At 38.5% G+C, this 24,646-nt stretch overlaps 1 protein-coding gene across 1 annotated transcript in view; it reads left to right on the top strand.

The window, feature by feature from the left end:
• LOC131246245 (AUGMIN subunit 6-like) overlaps positions 1–24,646 on the top strand; it is a 48,790-nt gene that overhangs the window by 19,184 nt on the left and 4,960 nt on the right. The window contains exons 9-11 of the mRNA XM_058246172.1: positions 8,114–8,239; positions 18,264–18,422; positions 18,533–18,782. Coding sequence (XP_058102155.1) covers positions 8,114–8,239; positions 18,264–18,422; positions 18,533–18,782 — 535 coding nt within the window. The remainder of the gene's footprint in view (positions 1–8,113; positions 8,240–18,263; positions 18,423–18,532; positions 18,783–24,646) is intronic.

Here is a 24,646-nt window from a genome sequence, read left to right as displayed (position 1 = left end):
CACAACTTTTCTTAAGAGGGGATTCGGGATCGTCTTTGATTCGGTGTCCTTTCAGAATTTCACAGAAGGGTCAAAGTTGGCAGGATCATCTTTCATTGCTCTCTTTCCCAAGAAGAGGTGCTGTTGGGAGTCAAAGATTTTTGCCCAATAAGTCTTCATTGGTGGCCCTACAAATACTGGCTTAGTTTACATTGACTGGAATGTCTCATGTTCTTCTGAATATCATTTACTATTCCAAAGGTGCGTTTACCATGAGCTAGTGTTCTGAATAGTGTCCATAGTGTAGCTACGACGGTATGTAGCGTTAGCAAATAACGTAAATCCCCTGAAGTGTACACTACAGGGTCGTTGCGTATGGGCAATGTACATAGTGTTGTAGCGTACGTGTATAGCTTATGTAGTCGCTATAGAGATTGTAACATATGCGTAGTGTATGTAGCATCGTAGCGTATGCATAGCTTTTGTAGCATACACTACTTTATATATATATATATATATATATATATATATATAAAATCTTTGTGTGTGTGTGATAATTGTATTTGTATGTACTTAATACTCTCAACTTGTGGGATTTTAATTTCTTTTCATACTTGTGACTTGTGGTTTCAATTAGACATTATCAATTAAAGTGGCTTGCTTAGAAAGTTGTTGATGTGATAATGATTTGATTTGGTTAATATATGTGGAATGTCTTTTGATAAATGATAATTACTAGCTTGTTTGAACATGCTTATACTTGGAAAAATGAATAATCTTTTAGGCATTCATATATATATATATATAGCGGAACACTCACCTGCGAACCAGTTTGCACGGACTACCTACGAACTTTTTTGAGAACTCATCATACGTGATGAGTCTCGAAAATCTGAACGGTCCACATGAAGCAGAGCCTCATTAAACCCCCAAGTACCAAATTTTACTTTGAACCAAAACTTCAGTGGGCCATGAAAAATGCAAACAGTTTCTTCCTTTAATTTGCATTTCTCTTTTCTATGGCCCACCGGAATCTTAGATTAGGGTGAAAATTCACCCCCTGGGGTTTCATGGGATTCTGCATCTTATGGACCGTTCGGATTCGACTCCTATGACACGTGTGCAAAGGTGCGCACGTGCGTAGGTGAGCATGCCTCTATATATATATGGTTTTTTTTTCTTACTATTTATCATATTTTTCTATTTTTAAGTTAAAAATTAGAAGTATTATGTAGCTTATGCTACACGCTACGCTACTTATGCCACTCGTTACAGAGGGCCGAATGCTACGCAACACTCTACCATTATTTAAAACACTGCCGTGAGCAGGTGGATTTTGGGTTGAGTGTTGATAGCTAACTAATGCTAAGAATGCCGTCACAAGTGTGGTAGACTAGTCGTGGTACGTAATGTGGACATGGAAAATATTGTGATTATATTGATTGGGCCTTCTTGAATATATGTTGAGAAGGATGGGATTAGGTGTTCAATGGAGGAGCTGGATGAAAGAATGCATTACCTAGGCCCTGTTTTCGACTGTCAGAATTGGCACCATGAAAGGTTCTTTAGGTGTTCAAGACAGTTGAGGCAAGAAGATCCTCTTTCTCTGTTTATGTTTGTGATGGTGATAGAGACACTCAATGGAATGATCAATAAAGGTATGGAAGAGGGCATTATTTCTAGATTCAGAGTGGAAAGGTCGAAATTTTAGGTGGCACATCTTTAGTTTATAGATGATACGCTGCTTCTCTGTGACTCTATGAGGGACTGGATGTATCAGCTAAAAATCATTCTAAGATGGTATGAGGCAGTCTCCTTCCAAATGGTTAATTGCTCAAAATTAGAAACCCTTGGTGTAATGTATCAGAGAGCTCTATGGTGAGTTTGGCAGAGATTCTGGGATGTTGGCAGGTTCTTTCTCTGGGGACCTATCTGGGCCTCTCACTTTGCACTGGAAAGCCTAGAAAAACTTTTTCGGATATGATATTGGAAAGGGTGAAAGGAAGACTCAAGATTTTCTGTTTGGAGGGATGATAATCCTTATTAAGGAGGCAATCTCTAACATGCCATTATATTATGTCCCTTTTCCAATGTCCGACTAGTGTTTCAGAAAGGTTGGAACAGCTCTATAGGGATTTCTTATGGCAGGGAAGGGAATAAAAAGGAAAGCACCATCTTGTATGGTGGAAAAAAGTGCGCAAAACAAGAGAAATGTGAGGCGTAAGCATAAAAAGAAGGTTGGCTATGAATGTGGCACTACTTGGAAAATGGTTGTAGAGGTCCCACTAAATGAGGAGAACCTATGGAGAAGAATCATCTGCTCCAAATTCAGTATGTGTGTGTGTGTGTGTGTATATATATATATAAGGGGGCTAGATCGTTTGGAATACTCAGCTCAGAAGAGGCCTATATGATGAGGAAATTGACTCTTTCCCAGCTTCTCTCCTCATTGGAGGGAGTCTTCATCCCTAGTAGCTCTGATCATAGAATCTATACTTGGGAGATAGATTGGTCCTTAGTTCGGTCATTCTACAAATGGATTCCAGGTCGGGAGTTTCTTGCCATCTCATGACCTTGGTCTGGAATTGTCATTCCAGCTCTATAGGGACTTCTTGTGGCGGGAGGGAAGCAAAAGGAAAATACCATATCATATCATGGAAAAAACTGCACAAATCGAGAGAAATGGGAGGTGTAAGAATCAAAAGGTTGAAGGCTATCAATATGGCACTACTTGGAAAGTTGTTGTGAAGGTTCCTGCTATGGAGAACCTATGTAGAAGGTCATCTGCTCCAAATACGGCCTTTAAAAAAAAATCGTAGTTGGTTGCCTGCCCCCAAGCTAATGCTAAAGTGTTGGGAGCTTGGAAAGCAATTCAAAAAGTTATGCCCTTATTCAAGGATGGAAGTAGATATGCCGTTGAAATGGGTCCTGCATTTCTTACGAGAAGATGTTTAATATGCCAATGTTCCAATTAGGAATTAATTAGAATCTGTATAGGTTTGCAGTGGGGAAAAATTGTGAACAGATGCTTCTCGAGGGAGGGGACTGAATTATTTGGAATACTCAGCTCAGAAGCGGTCTGTATGATGAGGAAATTGACTCTATCCCATCTTCTCTCGTTGTTGGAGGGAGTCTTCATCCCTAGGCATGGCTTTGACCATAGAATCTTCACTTGTGAGACAGATTGGTCTGGACTCTTTAGTTCGATCAATCTACAAAGGAAATTTTGGGTCTAGGAATATCTTGCCAACCTGAATTTTAATCACTCTATAGGGACTTCTTATGGTAGGGAAGGGAGGAAAAGTAAAGTACCATCTCCAATGGAGGAGAAACGTGTGCAAACCAAGAGAGATAGGCCTAAACAACCAAAGAATGAAGGCTATGGATATGGCACTGCTTGAAAGTGGTTGTGGAGGTTCCCGACTTCCCGTTAAATGAGAAGAGCCTATGGAAAAGGGTCATCTGCTTCAAATATGGGTTTTTTTTTTTTTTTTTTTTTTATTTTTATAAATAAAATAAAAATAAAAATAAAAATAAAAAAAATCTTAGTTTGTCAACCGCGCCCATGCTAATGCTAGATCGTCGGGAAAGCAATCCAAAGAAGTCATGCCCTTATTCCAGAATGGAATCAGATATGCTGTTGGAAATGGGTCCCACATTCTCTTATGGCACAATGTTCAATATGCAAATGTTTTATAGGAATTACTGGACTATATTGATTGGCAGTGGAAAGAAAGATATAACAGTGAATGGATGCTTCTCAAGGAAGGGGACTGAATTGTTTGTAATACTTATCTCAGAAGAGGCTTCTATGATGAGGAAATTGACTCTCTCCCAGCATCTCTCCTTGTTGGAGGGAGTCTTCATCCCTAGGCATGGCTTTGAGCCTTTGACCATAGGTTTCAGAATTGGGAGAGAGATCAATCCTTAGTTTGATCATTCTACTAAAAGTATTCTGGGTTAGGGAGTTTCTTGCCATCCCATTACTTGTTTAGAATCTTAATCCCTTCGACCAAGAGTTGCCTAATTTTGTTTGGTGGCCAGGGAAAGTACAAATCCTCACACTTGTCATCTCCATAATCGAGAGAGAGATTTTGTCAATAGCTGGTATATGCGACTTAAAGTTGAAAGGGACATTGAATCTTCTTTCACTCGTTGCCTTTTCAACATAGAATTGTGGACATTCATCTTGAATCTATCCAGATGTGCTGGATGTTGCCCCCATCAGTGGACATTATCTTTGATGCTTGGGAAGTTGGTTTTAAGACTCTAAGAGGCAGTATTCTTTGGAGCTTATCTTTGGTAGGTCGCTGGTTGATTTCGAAGGAAAGGAATAAGGGCCTATTTGTTAACACTGAAAAAAATCACTGAATGTGGAACCCATGAAGCGCTCCGCAATAAGTGTTGTTTGTTAACACTGAACTTGGAATGCGTTCTATGGATTGTTAACACTGAAAAAAAAAATCAATGCATGCGGCGGAACCCAGAAAGCGCTCCACGATAAGTGTTGTTTGTTAACATTGAACCTAGAAAGCGCTCTGTGATTTTTCTTGATTTTTTTCAGTGATGGAGGACTAGCTTAATGGTGAATACGGAATGTGTTTTGTGGATTCTTGTAAAATAAAAAAAAATTGCTTCCAAAATTGCTCTTGCGCACGTTGCCACGAAGATTCTCTCTTGAATATATTGTGTAATATACAACCCAATTTTTAACATGTGGAACTTCTCTAGGCCCCACCATGATTTATGTGTTGTATCCACATTGTCCATCAACTTTTCCAGATCATTCTAGAGCATGAGCCCAAAAAATGAGGCACATCCAAAGCTCAAGTGGACTACACCACAAAAAGCAACGGGAATTGAACGACTACCATTGAAACCTTCCTAGGGTCTACTATGAGGTTTATTTGCCATCTAACCTCCTCATAAGGTCACACAGACTTGGATGAAGGGAAAACACAAATATCAACTTGATCAGAGCCTTCTGTTTTCTTGTAGTGTGGCCCACTTGAGCATTAAATCTGCCATGTTTTTGGTCTTATGCCCTAAAATGGTATGGAAAAATTAATGGACGGTGTGGATAAAACATATACATCAAGGTAGGCCCCACGAAACCCTTGGCAGGACCGTCTGTCTCCATCTAATGTAGTTAGTACCCAATACTGCTTGGATTTGCTGGTGTGGCTTCCGTGGATCCCCGGTTCTTAGACATGGATTGTCTACCTCACTGCCAGTAATGAGGTGGCTATTGGACAATGCTCTATGGGCCCCATCAGTTTGTGTTTTATCCACGCCGTCCATATATTTTTCCAGATCATTTTTTGGCATGATCCAAAAAATGAGACATCCAAATCTTAAGTGGACTGAAATCGGATTGCGTACTAAGTTACGTAGTACAATCTTATCGTAATGAGTAAACTCTGTTGGACCCACCGAGAATGCATGTGGTTTATCCACGCCGTCCATTCGTTTTTCCAGATCATTTTAAGGGTTGAACCCAAAATTGATGCATATCCAGAGCTCAAGTGGACTATACCACATTAAAAAGTAGAAGTATTGATTTCCACCGTTGAAAACTTTCTACGGCCCCGAGTGATGTTTATTTGTCATCCAAATTGTTCATAAGATCAAACAAACATGGATGAAGGGAAAACACAAATATCAGCTTGATCTAAAACTTCTTTGGCCCCCAATAAATTTTCAACGGTAGATGTTCAATTCACACTGTTTTTGGTGGTGTGCTCCACTTGAGGATTAGATAAACGCCATTTTTGTGATAAAGCCCTAAAATTATCTTTTAAAAGAGATGGACGGAGTGGATAAAATGCACGAATGACAGTTGGGCCCACAGAGTTTACTCAGTACGCAATCTGCTTCCAAGTGGCCTACACCACAAGAAAACAATGGTGATTGAACGCCCACCATTAAAAACTTCATAGGACCCACTGCAATGGTTATTTACCATCCAACCTGTTGATTAGGTCACACAGACCTGGATGAAGGGAAAACACAAATATCAACTTCATCGAAAACTTTTGTGGTCCCCAAGAAGCTTTTAATGGTGGGCGTTCAATCACCACTGTTTCTTGTGGTGTGGTCCACGTGAGGTTTGGATCTTCCTCATTTTTGGAATCTTTCCCTAAAATGATCTAGAAAAATGGATGGACGACATTGATAAAACACATACATCATGGTGGGGGCCACATAGCACTGTCCAGTAGCTACGGGCTCTTTAGCTGGCAATCTGCGTCCCTTGGATCCACGAGGTGGGTGAGACCCTTGTCTATTGGGCCCACCATGTTGTACGTCACTACTGACTACATCCACGTTGTCCATCCTTATTGAAAGATCATTTTAGGGCATGAGCAAAAAATTGAAGTAGATCCAAATCTCATATGGACCATAGTGCAGGAAACAGTGGCAATTGTCCATTAAAAATTTCTTGTGGGCCACAAAAGCTTTGGATCAAGATGATATTTGTGTGGTCTCTTCACCTAGGTCTTTATGACCTTATCAACAAGTTGGATGGCAAATAAACATTCCGGTGGAATCCATGGAGTTTTTAATGGTAGGGATTCGATTGTTCCTGTGGTGTGATCCACCTAAGATATGGGTCAGCTTTAGTTTATTTGAATCAAAGTGATGTTAATTAAATGATTTTGTTTTCATTTTTTTTTTTTTTAAAAAAATAAACCCTTCATAATGCAAAACATCTCCAGATAGGAGATGGGGGCAAATGTTGCAAATTAACAGATTTAAGACATTTTAGATGTTAATTAACAAACAGGTTGTTTCAGATTCAATACTTAATTTTCAAACTTCGGCACTTCTTTTAGACAGTTACCAAACAAGTTTTCACACTTCAGATTCAGAGTTCAAATTCAGGCTTCGGACTTTAGATTTAACAAACGAGCCCTAAGAAAGTGTTTCGAAATGTGTCAGAATTTGTGGCCCGTGTGGAAGAGAGTATTATGGGAAGAATCATCTCTTGGGTGTCTGACAAGGAGTTTAGGGGAATGTCAATTAGCAACCTGAAGTGGCTGGATGGAGGTTATAAGGACAAGTTTCACTCACCCGTCATGCATGTCATAGAAGGCTCCCTCCAAGGGAATGTCGAAGCTTAACTTCGACGGCTGATCAAGGGGCAATCAGGGTCCCACAGAAATCGGAGGAATCATAAAGGATGATTGGGGGGAGAAATTTGTGCAATTTTTGTTGGTCTTATTGGAACTGCAGAAATTGGGGCACTATGGATGGGCCTAAAAGAACTCATCCGATTACAGGTTCCTCAATCATTGAGGGTGATTCATTGAACGCCATGTGTTGGGGTCTTTGGAGTCTGTATATGGAGATAGGGAAGATGGGTGGAGGAAATTAGGAGTTAAGGTATGTGGGTGTTCTTTGCTTTATGCAATGGAAATACTATTTCAGATTATATTGAAAAGATAGGTTCTTCCAGCAAATTTTGTTTTGGAAAAGTTTTATCTTTTTAGTTTTTAATAACATTTCTTTCTACTGTTCAAAAAAAAACTTTATTAGTTTATTTATATAGAAAGATAATCTTATTAAAGTCCAAGAGGTTCATAGCTAAATCTTTAGACCTGCAGTCCCTGAAAGCCATGGGGATCACATCAAGGTATTACGTAATGGTAACGGTCCCTGTAACGGCCACCACCATTATTAGTTACAAAGTTTGTTATATCATCTTATTAGTTACCATTATTTGTCAGGAAATAACGTGAAATAATGGGTGTATGTGTTGTTAATGTGTACATAAATAACACACACACACCCCATGCAGAATACAGAAGTAAACAACACACATACCCCCATTATTTCTCATTATTTCCCCATATATATAAACACACATGTATATATTACTTCACTATTTTTTGTCAGTGGTGTGTTCTGCGATGCACCGCGACCATGTCCTTGGCCGTGCGGGTCTAATACATGACAAAGTGAAGATGCTTATTAGCTTTGACGAAGCAGATGGTTTTGTGAAACAAAGCAAAGCATGTGATGACTCCTTGTTTTCTGGTCTCTATATTGTCTTCTGTGTCTCCTATTCTTAATAAAATGTCCTTTACCTTTCACTAAAAAGGTGCCATTTATACAATTGATGGTATTGTAGGCCAAGACCAATGATGGAGAGGGTCCAGAGCTTCTACGATGTGCATCAGATAGCGGTAGTAGTGGTCATGCTGAATCTTTGGCGGCAACCCTTGCAGAACATCGTCAACACTTAGCAAGCATACAGGTACTTGATTATGTTTAACCATGGTTCCCTGTCCCATGTATGTTTCTTTGGTTTGATAGTCAAATGTTGGAGCTTACAGCTGTTACACAATGAGTAGTTTTTCTATTTCATCTTCCTTGATCTTGACCTTCTCTACATGTTAATTATAAGCCATTGATAGTATGTACCAACACTTGTGAACATATCTCAGATCATCAACTAATGGTGGGTGAGACTGAGAATTGTAACATGCATTGCGCTGTCAATGGTGGCGTAATGAGCTTATCTTCTCTCTGGTGTTCACTGTTTGCACTGAAGTTGTGCTAAAAATAAATCCAAAAATAGTTCGTTACTATCTTTTCCTGCAGATCTGTCTGCTCACACTATAAATGCTAACGCATCTATGCAAGACTTCTATTGCCACCAAACAGTTTGTATCCAGTTCCCTACTGATGATAGGCTCTCCTTTGATTAAGCATGCAAACTAAATGAAGAAAAACCCAGGACTTAAACTTGGCTTTCAAGTTGACCTGTGGCCTGATGCAGTTTTTTCCAATCGAGTTTCGTGAGTTTTAAGCAAAAGTGTAGTTGCACAAAGTGGGACTGCATTCCATTGCCTTTGTGATGTATCGATGGTTTTTGAATAATTTAGAAGCAAAGCTTCGCCTAGGAACTTTTTGTTTAGCAATGTGGAGTATTCTAAAGTTATGTGATTCAGCATGTAATAAAATCTATAAATTGACTCATTTAGTGACCATATATAGCTTTGGGATCTTCCACTTTCCCCCTCAATTCTTGGGAGACCTTTGGTCCGCCTTCTGGACTAAAATCCTCAAGCCATTGAAGCTAGAAAGATGGAGGGAGACATTGGGGTAACATTGGGAAAACGGTGGAATTTTTCAATGAAACTTCAAGAGAAGCTAAAATACATATCTCGCATATTTAGGAATTAAAAAAATTGCAAAAAGAATGCATATATAATAAGTTTCCAGTAAATGGGGGCTTAAAAGCATGCGTTGTCGTAAGAAATTAGTCCAACCATCCCATGTATCCATCCAACCTTCTATTCAAACATCCATCGATATTTTAGAATATTGACAACACATGATATTTCGCCGAGAAATCGTCAACAACCGGAAAGGAAATGAAAGATTGTGTTCTTGGTATTCCCATGATCCGATAACTATAAATTGCGATATTATTGATATTATTGTCAACAATTTGAACATTACATACAACCATGCACCAATATATATATCTATATATATATATATATATATATATATATATATATATATATATATATATATATATATATATATATATATGTATATATATATATATTTTAAATAAACAGATTTTTTGCAATATCGATACATTGGCGATATTCTCGAAATATCGCCGATTCACTGGAATTTATATAGTTGAAATTATTGGTGATACAATCATTTAAAAAAATAAAATTTATTGGAGATATCGGTACATTGGCAATACAAGCGACACCTAGAATTCACTAAGTAAAAAATATTGGCAATACATTGATGATGCTTAACAATGCATCGTCAATACCTAGAACTTTTGATACTACCAATGCTATCGGTATTACTACTAGTGTTATCGTATCACTACCAGTGTCATCATATCGCCGAGCTAGAAATATGAAAAATATGGGGGATACTTCAAATTCTGTGTGTGAACTCCAACTGGGATCACCTTGTAAAAAAAGTAAAAAATATCTACTCATCGAGTGTGCCGCACTTCTTTTTTGCTATTTATTAATGGCTAGAAATTGTTCTATATGGTGTGACCCACTTGCTCAATAGAGAGGAATGATTTTTGCATTTGATGATCCTCATGGTGGGACCAACCTATTGGAAGGGTTGGATGTCACATGCACTTAATAAGTTAGATGTTATCCTCTAGTTGGACTGTACTTTGTGGTCCAACCGGTTGGACTTGAGACCATGGTGTGCCGTAAAGGCCATTACGTAAAAGTAACGGTGGCAATCGTTACGCGTTACGGGGTTGTGGCGACCGCAATAGCCATTTTGGAAAAAAAATGACCCATAATTGCCGTTAATGACACATTACGTCCCCTATAAAGGCCATAATTGCCCCGTAATGGTCTATTATGGGGTAGATACAAGTTTTTCATACTTTTTAATCAACATTATGGGGCATAGACAGGTTTTTTGAAGTTTTTTTAAATAATAATAATAAAAAAAGACCGTAACGGCCGTTACGGGGCCGTAACAGTCGTTATGCCCCGTATCGTAAAGTCAACGGTGGTGGCCGTTACGGCCACTGTTACCGTACGGAACACCTTGCTTGAGACTGACTATATATATATATATATATATATATATATATATATATATATATATATATATATATATATATATATGCTCACGTGGGAACCGGTTCTCATGGGAACTCGTGAGCACTTTTTGACACGTGATGTGGGTTCAAATTCCAAATGTTCCACTAGGTGCATCACCTCATGAAACCCCGAGGGCCCAAAAGTTAGCTTGATCCAAAAATCTGGTGGGCCAGAGCAAAGTAAGAGGGCATTCCCTATAATGTTTTCTACAATCTATTTTGACCATCATATGCATCATCTCATGTCAGGCCCAAGGCCCAAAAATCAGTCAGGTGGGCCACATCAAAAGAAACAATTGGGAGAGAGACTTGCACCATTGATTTGTTTATAGTGCCCACCGTGATGATGATTTGAAATCCACATGAACCATTAGATGCCACAAATTTAGGCATGGGGCCAAAAAATAAGACCCATCGATGATTCATGTGGGCCACACCAAGGGAAACGGTTTGGAGGGTGGGCGTCGCTTTGTACATTGTTTCTAATCGTGTGGTCCACCTGAATGGCCAATTTTGCAGACCTATGCCTAAATTTGGGCCACTCACCTGATAGTTGGAGTGGATGTTTGAAATAATAATGGTGGCCCCACCCGAGCTAGACTACTTGGTTATGTAAATTCCTTTTACATGATGCGGATTGCACACTGATCATGCTTGAAAAGCTTTTTGGATCCACCATGATGTATGTGTTTCATCCACGTCGTCCATCCATTTTGCCGGTGCATTTAGAACATGAGCCCATAAATGGGGTAGGTCTAAATCTTAGGTGGGCCACACCATAGGAAACAGTGGTGTGATTGAATGCTCACCATTACAAACTTCCTTGGGTCCGCTATAATGTTTATTTGGCATCCAACATGTTGATTAGGTCACACAGACCTGGATGACTGGAAAACAAAAATATCAGGTCGATCCAAAACTTCAATGGCCCCCAAGAAGTTTCTAATGGTGGGAGTTCAATAACTGCTGTTTTTTATGGTCTGGTCCACCCAAGATTTGGATTTGATTTTTTGGATTGTACCCTAAATGAGCTGACAAAATGGATGGACGGCTTGGATTGCGTTACCTAAAAGGCAACATCAGCATGCACTCAGCATCCACAGATTGCTTTACCTGAAAGGCATTTATGTAACGGGGTTCTTTAGCTCGAGTGGGCTTCGCCATCATGTATTTCAAACATCCACTCCAACCATCAGGTGAGTGACCCAATTTTAGGTGTAGGGCTGAAAAATCACCCATTCAGGTGGGCCACACGATTAGAAACAATGTACAGGGTGACACTCACCCTCCAAACTGTTTCCCTTGGTGTGGCGCATCTGAATTACGGATAGGGCTGCTTTTTGGACCTTGCTCCTAAATTTAAGTGTGTCATGTAATGGTTGGAATGGATTTCTCTTAAACATCTTAGTGCGCCATGTAAAAATCAAGGGTGGGCGTCCCTCTTCCAAACCGTTTCACTTAAAATGGCCCACCTGAGTCACTGACCTGGCTGATTTTTGGGCCCCATGGTTAAAATGGGGTGACTCACCTGGTGATCGAGGTGGATTTCACTTAAACATCACAATGAGGCCCACTTCAGCTGGCCACACCTTAAGGCCGTACATAAGGCACCTTAAGACCATAGATAATATCTACGGACTACGTATCGGTTATCGCACGGGATATATCGTTTGTATCGGGTAATTTATTGCACTTTTTGGGAAACATGGGAAAACCTTGGAAATTGGTTGAATTTTTTGATGAAATTTCATGGATTGTTAAAAAAGACCTTAATACACATTTTTAAATCATAACATCTCAAAAAAAAGTTACACATAATAGGTTTCCTTTGTATAGGGTCCTAAGCTATCCGTTGTCTGACTGAACTAATGCAACTATTATATTCAAATTGAATGCATATAGAGTGTATGTGATGATCATTTCATTAAACACTCCTAAATATTTTGAAATTAGTCTCAATTGATATTCAAATTGAATGCATACCATTTAGAGTGTATGTGATGATCATTTCATTAAACACTCCTAAATACTCCGAAATTAGTTTCAATTGATAGTTGGTTGAAGGGAAATTTTGAAAAAAAATTAATATTTGAATCATTATTTTATTAATTTTTAATTAAAATGATTTTTTTTTTTCTTCCAAAAATTGACAAGGACTTAACAAATCAGCAAATCAGCCTTTATACATGCTTGATTTCATATTTGGTGTGCAACATTGCAAGCAATTTGGGAGAAATTGGAATTTTTTTAAAAATTATTTTTCTTCATTTTTTCCCAAATCGGACCACCGGCATTCAAAATTTGAAATTAGAGTATGTGATGATCATTTAAATACTCCTAAATACTATGAAATTAGTCTCAATTGACAGTTGGTTAAAGGAAATTTTCGAAAAAAAAAAACATGGAGAACATGAAGAACTAATGGATATCAAAATCAAAGTTCCAACTCCATGATTTTTCATGCAAAACATTAAGAACCAATGTATTTGTAATCATTTGACATTGATTTAATATATTTTCAACAAAAAAAAGGGAAAAAAATTTGAAAATGCTTACTGGATTGAAATTGGATATATCGGCACTACCTGTGTGTTTTGTATCGCACAGGTGGGATACAAGATACGTAGGATATGTCGGCTGATATCATCTATATTTAAAACACTGTATACATAAACTTCAATATTTGGTTTTAATTCACAACTTAGGATGTCTAGGTCTGAAAATGACCAAAGCTTCAACCAATACAAGCTCTTGAAGCTAAAAAGGCTTAAATCTGTTTTTGGTGGAATCATTGTTGTGTTAATTTTTCGTAAGAGCAAGTGAAGGTTAGGGAACGAAGGAAGTTCCCGGGAAGAATATGCAAAAATCAATATTCATGCTCTAAAGCATCTTTTGTAATTCTATTATGATTCTTTTCCAAGGCAAGCCTTTGGAATTTATACGACTTTGAGACTTCTGGAATTAGTTTCAGCTTTGTCACCACCCCCGTTAGCTTCGCACAAAAAACTTACTAATTTAACCTCAACTCTTCTATTCTTCCACTACTCGATTTGACCTTTTGCTTTAAATCTTTGACAAATCCAATGTATCAAATATCTGATGCTGAAGTTTTTACAGTCATGAAAAATCTCTGTTAACACTCAACATCCTGATGCACGTGGTTTGCGGGTGATTGCATGCTTCCACAGGGAATAGTCTCGCCTTAGAAAGGGGTGGGGACACCTTGCCGTCATTGAAAAAAAAATAAAATCAACATCCTGATGTTTTTGGCCCTCTAACATCCTGTGATTCTGTAACTAGCCTTTCTAGTTTTTGCCATTTTACATATCTAAATTTATGCTGTGGTGTTTCTGTGCTAAGGGACTTGATTTTTCACAATAAAAATGGCATGAGGAAAGAAGATTTCCCTCAAAGTGCGTATTAGCACAATCACTAGGGGTCTGATTAGTTGATAAAGAATACAACATATTAGCCCATGAAAGTAATAGGTTAAGGAATGACCAAAATTACCATTAGGCGTGTACAATTACAAGCTAACCCAAAAGAGAAATACGTACAAGGAAGAGTAAAATTTTTTAAATAGAAATGGTAAAGAGTATCCCTACAGAACAACACGGTATCTCTACCCCCTCTGAAATAATTTGGTGAAGTAAAAAAAGTATCACTCTGCTGGCAACCAGTTGAAGACCAAGTTGGATTCATTTCACTGGCATAAGATCGACCAACTGCAGTTTTGATCAGATGTATCAAAGATGAATATTTCCCTTTAGGAGTACCTAGAACCAAATTTTAATCCACCTTAATGTCCTTGCTTGGCTCATGAAAGACAGGATTGATGCGATTTTGATATCAAAGGTAAATATTTCAACAGAGGAGTGGAGGAAGGAAGAAAAATAGATACGATGGTCCTGCAAGTAGATGACATCTCACTATAATCGGTCTATCTGCTTGACAGTGAAACAGTTTGTTGGTTCTTGCATTTCCATGAAATTACACTCATCCTGGAAGATCCAGAAGTTGTTAGTGGATCTGGGAACCCAAACCAATCATCTTTGGTATAGGCATTCAATTTGATAATTGAAAAGAGTTGGAAGAAGATACAACAATGAAGAGCCCCATCCTTCACATGTCTAACAGTAATGCTTACTGTAATGTTGTGAGGTTGCCTTGGGTCCAGTATAAACTAGCTTACTCAAATGGTTTAGCATAATCCCCTAGCTCACTCAAGGGTATGAACAATAAACTGGTACAACACATCGAGCATGACATGTACATGTTTCACCTTACCAAGTCACAAACATAACAAACTTTGGTGTGCAAAATCTCAGAGTGCTGAGCAGGTACATGATGTAGTTAAATAAATTCCAGCTGTTGTTTTGTCTGGCTGAACTGATGTAAACATTCTCTCTTAAGCAGCGTTGGATTAAAGTATTGTAACTTCTCTTTTGCATTTTTGACCCACATCATTGTTGTGAGGTTGCCTTGGGTCCAGTATAAACTAGCTTACTCAAATGGTTTAGCATAATCCCCTAGCTCACTCAAGGGTATGAACAATAAACTGGTACAACACATCGAGCATGACATGTACACGTTTCACCTTACCAAGTCACAAACATAACAAACTTTGGTGTGCAAAATCTCCCAGTGCTGAGCAGGTACATGATGTAGATTAAATAAATTCCGGCTGTTGTTTTTTGTCTGGCCGAACTGATGTAAACATTCTCTCTTAAGCAGCGTTGGATTAAAGTATTGTAACTTCTCTTTTGCATTTTTGACACACATCGTTGTTTTGATATATTTCCTATTTTTTTCACTCACAATCATGGTGTGCTGTAACGGCCATTGCGTAAAGGAAAGGTGGCAACCGTTATACGTTACAGAGTCGTAACGGCCCCTACGGAAAAAAATGACCCGTAACGGCCGTTACAACCCTCGTAATTGCCCGTTACACCCCCTGTATTGCCCCCGTAATGATCCATTATAGGGCTGATACAAGTTTTTTGGGTTTTTTTTTTCAATGAAAAAAAGGAGAGACCATAATGGCCGTTCTGGGGGCCGTAATGGCCGTTACAGCCCGAATTGTAAAGGTAACTATGGTGGCTGTTACGACCACCATTACCGTTACGGAATACCTTGCTCACAATATTATATCACGTCTTCCATATACTCCTTTTTTTAATGAACTTTTCTTCCACATACTTTGAATCTTTAATCTTCTACCATTTTGCAACGTGCACATGTGTGGTGTCATAAGAGCCTGCCTGATCTGTAGTTAGGGGTGGCAATAGGCTGGGTTTGGGCTGGGCCAGGTCCAAGCCCCAACCCAACCTGGCCGAAAAATTCATAAATCTCTATTTCCCACATGAACATTTCTAATCTATCCGTTGATTGAAGTGGTCCACACATGCAAAATGAAATAGACATTTTAGATTAATGAAACCAACTGTCTACTTTTATCTTTCAAAAAAGGAAACCAACAGTTTACCTTCAAGATGGATGGGTTGCCTAATTGAGGATTGGCGTGGCATATTTGTAGGATTTAACATGTATATATAAAGTCGCATCGGATCAGGCCAGGTTGGTCTAAAATGACTTGTGTCCAAGCCCGATCTGAAAATTGTTCAGGCCATCCATTTTAGTTCCAAGTCTGGTCCATGGGCCTAGCTAGTAGGTCCAGGGCTGGCCCAAACCTGTGTTGGGCAGACTACTGGCCCATTGGCACCTTTTCCATATTGAAATTTGTGGTTCATATAATGGACTGAACTGCAGTGGGTCACTGTTTTGCTAAAATGGTGAGCACAGTTACGTAATGCGATACCACTAGATACAGCCATATCCTGGTTACAGAAACTGGCATAAGAGTTTTTCATTGGCCACAAGTTAGTTGAAGAAACAAACACGTGGGCACAAATAAGGGATCCCTCATAAAGTCAATTGACTTCCTGAATGAATGATTTGCTTGACAACAATCTTGACTAATCTGCATATTAAACACATGGAAACATCCGATAATTGCTTTCCCATAATAACGTATAAGACATGTCTGATGCATGCATGTGATCCAAGTATATGTGCTAAATAAATGGATCAGTAAATAGAATTTGTATCAGTCGTTCCTAAATTGCATCAGAGGGAAGTGGTTCGACAATTTTCAAACTAGGAATCTGCGAACACATGTTTCAAACAATACAAACAATACAATCAATACAAATCAATGACTAGGAATCCATTGCATCACAATTACCACTGTAAACAGATCAAATTCAAAACAGATCTGTGCATATCCAAATCCAATTGGATTAGAATAACTGATAACTGAATTTGATCCGATATCTGACATATCCTAAAAACATTATTCGAATTCGAATTTATTAAAGTTCAAGCATTCAAATTCAAACCAGTTAGACTGTTATTGCATCTTTACCTTTGTTATACAATAATCCATTAAAAGATAATGGATTTCCCCCCTAAACCTGTAAACATCCCATAAAAACCTAACTGCAACTTTAAAGCATCACCATTATAAACAGATCGATCTTTATATATGTGTTGGATTGGATCTTTATTGAATCGAATCGTGGTATATCCGAATCTGATACGATAATAAATGGATCCTGTTTGGAGGATCCAAATTCGATCCAGTAGATCTATTAATGATTTGAATCCGATTTAATGGGATCAAATTTGGATAGGATTCGGTTCAAGGTTGATCCATTGACAGCCCTAATCGCAGTCAATCAGTCATTGCTTGCTTTGGTAGTTTTAGATATCTGATTCCTGCTCTTTAGAGGTGTCAGTGAGTTCAGGGCCAGGTAGCCCAAAAATCAATAATAAAAGGCTTTGAAACAGTTTTTCTTGTCTTTTATTTATCACTTAATTCCGTGTACCCATAGATTTAACTAAGCTGAGTTCCTGGATTGAACTTGCAAATCTTTCCATGCATGAAAACTGTACATTACTTTGGCCAGAGGAATTAACCATTAGGCAATCCAAGTGTAATCTATCTGATAACATTTTAAATGTCTATTTCATATCTGATCACAATGCATTTATGAGTTTCAGCTATGATCTGTAGCTCCATTCAGCATCCTGGACATCCATCCCTGCAGAAGAACGTAATAGGTTGCCAGACCAACAAGCGGGATGTGGGAAATGGTGCAAGAAGCCAGTTCGTTGGCCATTTCCATTCGAACATTTGTTATATTAGTTATCCAGAATTCTGGCCGTGTGAAGCAAATAGGAAGCGAGAAACGTACAATTCTTGGAGGGGAAATGAGTCTCCTGGTATCTGTGGGAGAAATTACCAATACTGGAATTATCAGAGTTTAAGCATTGGAGGAGCTTTGATTTACTAACAAGGGTTGCCAGGGAAACTGGTTGGCCTAGGTTTTGCATCAATTACCTCCACAAGCTCATATCCCCGATTGGGTTTTGCCTTGAGTCTTGGGAAATTGATTTTCTTCACATTGTATTACGTCATTTGATTTGTATAACTCGTCTCTTCTGATCTTTTTTCAACTAGAAACCCCAGAATGAACCAAACTCCATAAATCAACTCATGAATGTTTTCCCTATAGATTTCATCATTATTAATATTCCCTACTGATTTTTTTGGGTCCTTGTTATGTCATGTAACACTTCCTGTAAAATCTCAACTTCACTACAGGTATTTATTAATCAGTTGAAGGAGATGGCTCCCGCAATGGAAGAATCAATAATGGAGCTCACTGACGAAGTGAATAGTATTTCCCCTGTTGTTCCTATGGTCAGATACGATGGCAGATCAATGTCACCTATCCAAGCCCAAAGCAGTGGAAGGGATGTGGTAAGAAATCTTTACGAAATTTATAAGTAAATATAGCTGGCTATGGCCTTATTCACAAGTAACTCTTAGTATGCTGAATATTCTCAAACATAAATTCTTGAATTAAACAGGATAATAGCATGGATGAAGTCGGCGAAGTGACTTCCAAGTTTTCATCTATTCAGCTTGAGAAAATCTCGACCAGCCCTGCTTTAAAACTCCCTCACTTGTTTAGTATGGTACCAAATTCCTCTACGAAAGCTGGAAATGCCCAAAAGCAGCATGCTATAGCTCCTCAAGCCAATCAGGTGGAATATTTGCCTGAAGGGAAAATGCTAGACCAGCCTTTATCTAATGGTCACGTGGATAATCCAGTACAAGGTTTGCACCTTACATTCCAAGATCTTCCATATTCAATTTAACATCTGTTACCCAATGATTTCCAGTAACTTCCAGTGTTTAGTATGGGGATTCATTTCCAGTTTTCCTTTCAACAATGATGGTAAACCAAGTGGCCTCTACAAACCCTGATTTGTCTTTACTTTGATATCAGTGATTGTTATTATAATTATTATTATTCTGTTTTGTCGAAGTCAAGGTTTAAAGAAAAAAACTTCATAACGACTGTTATGTTGACCATTATAAACAGACATTCACCCTTTGTGGTGTGAGGTGACGAAAAATTGCCTGTTATGTAACTGCCATTGTACAATGAAATAATAGATGCTACTATCACAGGTCATTTTTTTTCACAGGTTTTAACACCTTTATTAAACCTTGGTTACATTAAAACTATTATAACTGTAACATTATACTTGATGAAGTTTGTTCTCCAATTTGTCTTGTGTCTGTGTGTGCATTGAACATTATACTTAACGAGGACTTCTCTCTAATCTGTCTCATGTTTTGTTGTGCGCACACGCATGTGCATGCGTGCGTGTTAACTATTTCTGCAAGGAAGTTACAGGCATTGAGTTGGGTATATTAATCATAGTTTCATGAAGTTTGATATAGACTATTAAAAGCATGAAAGCTTGTTAGACGGTCTTGGCATTTTGTGTGTGTTAACTATTTCTGCAAATTATGGGCACTTAATTGGGTATATGAATCATGTTTTTCAAGAAGTTTGAGATTGTGTTTTGAAAGCATTTAAGCTTGTCAGGCAGTCATGAAACTTTTATCAATTACTTGTTGTTGTGCTTTTCTTATGGTAGTTTACGATATTGGCCTTTCTACACACATGGTGTCCTAATTTCACTGGACTGCCAATATCTTTTCCTGTTATGTTAAGGTTTGTTTGCACACCAAGTGATGTAGGACCTATGCATGAACTCAAATATTGTGTGAGATCAATCAGTAAAATTAAATTAATTAATAAAAATCACAAAACTTACTATCATCATAAATACCAAAATTCTAAAAGGAGATCATGCATAATTCAAGCCTAGGTTACCAAGCATCATTGCACAAGACCATTAAATAAGGGAAACTAGGATCTAATGGATGTAGGAACATCCAAATAGCATAGGGTTAAGCCTATTTCAAAGGAGAAGGTCTAATACTACCCAAGGTTTACTAGATTTGGCTGTGAGTGAAGCTAGGGTTTAGGGAAATTGGGGAAAACTTGACATTAGGGTTTAATTGGGTAAATAGATTTGTTGTTAGGCTTTAATTAGAGGGGAATTAGGGTTTTGGATAGTTGGAGGCTAGGGATTTAAGAGGAATGAAGGGAATCTGGGAATTAGGGTTTGGGATAGTTGTTGAAATTTGGGATTTTGGAATTAGGTGTTAGGGTTTGGGTTTGGATAGGGGAATGGAGAGGATTTCGATGGGAAAAGAGAAGGAAACAAAAGGAATGAAGGGGAACCATATGGCCAGCCCTACGGGCTCACACGTGTTGCCATACGATCGCGCATGTGGGTTTGGTAGGATAGGGTTTTGGCTCCCAAGGTCGGGTTTGATGTGGGAACAATGAAGGAGAAGGTTTGAAAAAGTTTGGAAGGGGTTATGAGGAATTTGGATGGAAGAAATCGAAAATTGTAACAAATACCTTATAATGAAGAACTTGAAGGGATGGATGAGAACCTCGCGCTCTCGTTGATGGAAGATCGGTCTTGCACCAATCTCTCTTCCAAATCACATGGAATGCTTCTTCATATCACATGAAGAATATAAAACACAGCTTTTTTTTTTTTCCTTCAAAATAATGACATTAGGGCTCCACACACTCCCCTTTCTCTTTTATAATCTCAAAAAAGACGTTTTACAAAAAAGTGCTCTCATATAAGGTTCTCAACATAGAGACGCTTAATAAATTAAAAGTTGTTCGTAACTCCATAATCTCAACATAAATACAAGTTATACCAAAAATAACGAAGCATGTAAACAATCTAAACCACTAAACTATTTCGTGGCCCATGGGGTCCATGATCAAGATGTCCAATAATGATGATCTAACGGTCCGATCATCATGTCCACTCGATCCAATGGTCTGATGTGTCTATTAAGCTCATATATGCAGCCCATGTGCATCTTCCCAATGTGAGGTCTTTAAAGATGCACGAGCATGCACTCCACAGAGAAATCGGTGTTGCCTGCCTCCTCTGATACGTATGTAAAAGTGTGCATGAAATGATGTCCTCATAAACCCTCCTCAACTGAAAAGAGTTCACTTCTGGCAGACTAAAACTCCTGTAGTGCTCCAATATGTCGGGATCCCTAGTCCGCAGCTCATCCTTTGTAATCCAAGTGCTATCTGAAATCGTCATGTGCTTCCACTTGATGAGGAATTTCTGAAATCCTCACGGTGAGTGGAAACCGCTTGCGCATCCAGTATGTCTTTAACTTGTTCACTTTGAGCATGCAAGGAGGGTAAGGGTGGCAAAGGCTAGGATGATTGGTCAGGTAAGGGCCATGGGGTAGGGATTGGATCATGGTCTATGGGAGGGCCTGAAAATGGATCAGAAGGCAAAGTAGCAAGACCATTGTCTCGTACTAGGTCTTCCACATTAAAAGTAGAGCTAATTCCCATGGTAGGTGGAAAGTCTACTACATACACATTAGTACCCAGTTTTTGCAGTATTTTGATCCAACCAGAATCTTATTCAACGACCATTAACCAGGACAAAGGAGGTCTTTTCAAACACTTCATTCTCAATTTTAGCAATACTCTTCCAAATAAAGCAGGCTATATATAACAAGGAATCTTTGGTTCTCCACTTGAAAAGAATAGAACCATACTTAGTAGCCACAACTTGCCTCCATATGCTATCTATTTCTAATCCAAACCTCTAAATCCATTTCCCAAGAAGCGCCTTGTCGACCAGGTCGAGGTTTCTGATATCTGCCCCTCCCTCATCAAGAAAAGAACAAACCTTCTTCCAGTCTAGGAGGTGGAATTTAGAAGAGTTGCCAATTTGTTGACAGAGAAAGTTTTTACATAAGATATCTATTATGGCTTTAATGAATTTCAGGCATTGGAATAAAGACAAATAGTAAATGGGGAGGTTAAACAGAGAAGCCTTAATCAGATTGAGTCTACCCCCAAGGGATAGGACATTAAATTTCCAAGAAGATAGTTTTCTTTCCATCCTCTCAACGATTTTGTTCCACAAAGAAAGGCAGTTTCCCTGCACAAAGGGGAAGACCAAGATAAATAGGTGGAAGGGTACTTGCAACCAACAAGATTGGCTAGGGAAAGACGGGTCTCCCTAGATATATTGATTCAAAAAAATTCTAATTTAGAAAGATTTGAAATTGTGTGAATTGTCTATCACGGCACATGCAGAAGCTTGGTGAAGCTTAAAATTATGGCCAAGTCCTAAGGGGTGCGAATAAGACCACTTAAAAATTATTTGCCTAATTAATACAATTTACCAATTAAAATTAATAAGGCAAATTAACACTTTGGCTTCCAAGGCAAGTGAGTCCAATTACATGGACTACAAATGATGCATCAATAAGTAACTAGTCTATAAAACAAGATAGTGATCTTGTGTGTGAGATGTGCTAATTATTCAACACCTAGCATACATCTAATTATGCATTTGTATAATTCAACAAATTAAGCTCACAAGCTTAAATATAAATGTGCACAAATATCATTCTCAAGCACAAGCATGTATAGTGGTTCAGTTTTCCTACTCCACTCCCAGCGGACGCACTCTTCTCAATTGTACCGGTATTCACTATCTTAGGGAATTGGGAATTTTGGAATTAGGGTTTTTAGAAATTGAGAAAAATAGGAAATTGAATATCTAGGGTTTAGAAGGTTGTAATGGAAGGGAAAAGAGGAATATGAGAAGAAGAATACTTTTTGAAGAAGAGAGAGGAATGATGTAAGACGAAGAATACCTTTCGAAGAATAGGAAGAGGAAGGATGTACCTTGGAATCCACCACCAAACAAGCTTCTACCCTTCCACAATTTAATTGGAATGATGGGTTTTCAAAAAAATCCTAAAAAATAATGAGGAAAATTCCTTAACACAAGAGAGCTTCTCTCTTTTCTTTCTTCTCAATAACACCACTAGAGTTGGAACTCCACTCCTCTTATGGTTTTATAATTTAAAAAAATCGGAATTAAAATTCAGCATAATTACAACTATGCCACTCATTAAGTAAAGTGGCCCATCATCCACAATAAGAAAATTAAAACATATATTATCAATCTCAACCAGTAAATAACTCATAAAAATAACAAAAAACATAAAGAAAGCAAGATTAGAATCTAAGGGGTCCAGATCTGGTGGCCCGATGGTTTGATCAACAAGATCCAACGGTCGGATCAACACGAAATAGAAATCCTATGACTAAAATGATCTCCTAAGCAGCCCACATGCATCATCCCAAGGTGGGGTCTTCCTGATGCACGTTTAATGCATGTGGTCTTCAAAATGGCCTGGCAAGCCACATCTGAAACTCGTCTCCCATCCACAAAGAAAGGTACGCCAATGTGGGTGGTCGTCTCCATCTCTGGCACACATGAGTAGGTTCTTTGATGTCTCCATCAATATGAGTGAGGAATCACCTAGGCTTTTATTGCACCAAAAACACGTCCAAATGCCTATTTTATAGAAATCGTGTTGCAACGGATACAAAACGGCAAGTTAACGGCTCTTTCGATAGGATCGCAAGGCCATTCGATGGAATTGAAGGTCCTTTTATAGGATCGAGCTATGTCTCAAACCCATCAAGAAACTTTGGAATTTTTCTATTTAGTTGCTAGACTGTTTCTTCGATTGTATCGAGTTGGTCTTCGATTCTATCAAGACCCAGCAATAGCCCGTCGATGAGATCGATGACCACTCGATAATTGTTATTTCGGGTTATGTATTTTATAACATCTTTGAACATCTTTAACCTATCTTATCATGTTCTACTTGGGCTCTTAAGGCTATGAGATGATCAATCAAATGTTTACCTATTAAGGCATGATCATCTAGAGGTTAGGTTGTTTTTGGTCTATGGTTAGGGTCACCAAGGCACCTTAATTTACCTATTCTTCACTCCTTGATGCTTCATGTCCCCTCGTGTCTTCGGTCTTCAGCTTTCAAGAGCTCAACCAACTCATTGACACACGGATGCAAATGATTGACAAATAAGTGCACTAACAAGATTTACCTTTAATCCTGAAATAACTTGGAACCAACAGATAGTCATGCTCAAGAAAGATATCATTATCTCATCTGCCTCACAAAACAACAAAGTATCGTCAGCGAACTGAAGGTGGTTAATAGGAAAGGGGAGGTTTCTAATAGATAAGCCCCTAAATAAGCCCACCTCCTGACCCCTATATAACATGCTACTAAGGGCTTCAGAGACGATGAGAAAGAGGTAGGGGTAGGGGGGTCACCCTGGCGAAGGCCTCTACTGGCTTTGAAAAGGTCGAAGGGGGATCCATTAATTAACACAAAATATTTAGGAGACGAGATGTACACTCTAATCCAAGCATGCCATTTGAGATCAAAGCCCATTCTTTGAAGAATATAATCGAGGAAACTCAAATCCACATTGTCATAAGCTTTCTCTAAGTCTAGCTTGCAAAGAATACCCGATTTGTTATCCCTGGAATAGGAATCCAAACACTCATTAGCTATCAAAACATAATCAAGGATCTGCCTATCTCGGACGAAGACAAATTGAAGAGGAGACACAATTTTACTTATCACCGATCTCAATCCGCCAGGATCTTGAAAAGAATCTTGTAGGCAACGCTAATCAAGCTGATCGAGCAAAAATCTTTAAC

This window comes from Magnolia sinica, chromosome 5 (genome assembly GCF_029962835.1).
Source record: "Magnolia sinica isolate HGM2019 chromosome 5, MsV1, whole genome shotgun sequence".
NCBI classification, from domain to species: Eukaryota; Viridiplantae; Streptophyta; class Magnoliopsida; order Magnoliales; family Magnoliaceae; genus Magnolia; species Magnolia sinica.
Note: the sequence above shows the minus strand (reverse complement) of the source record. Positions and strands in the feature narration are given on the sequence as shown.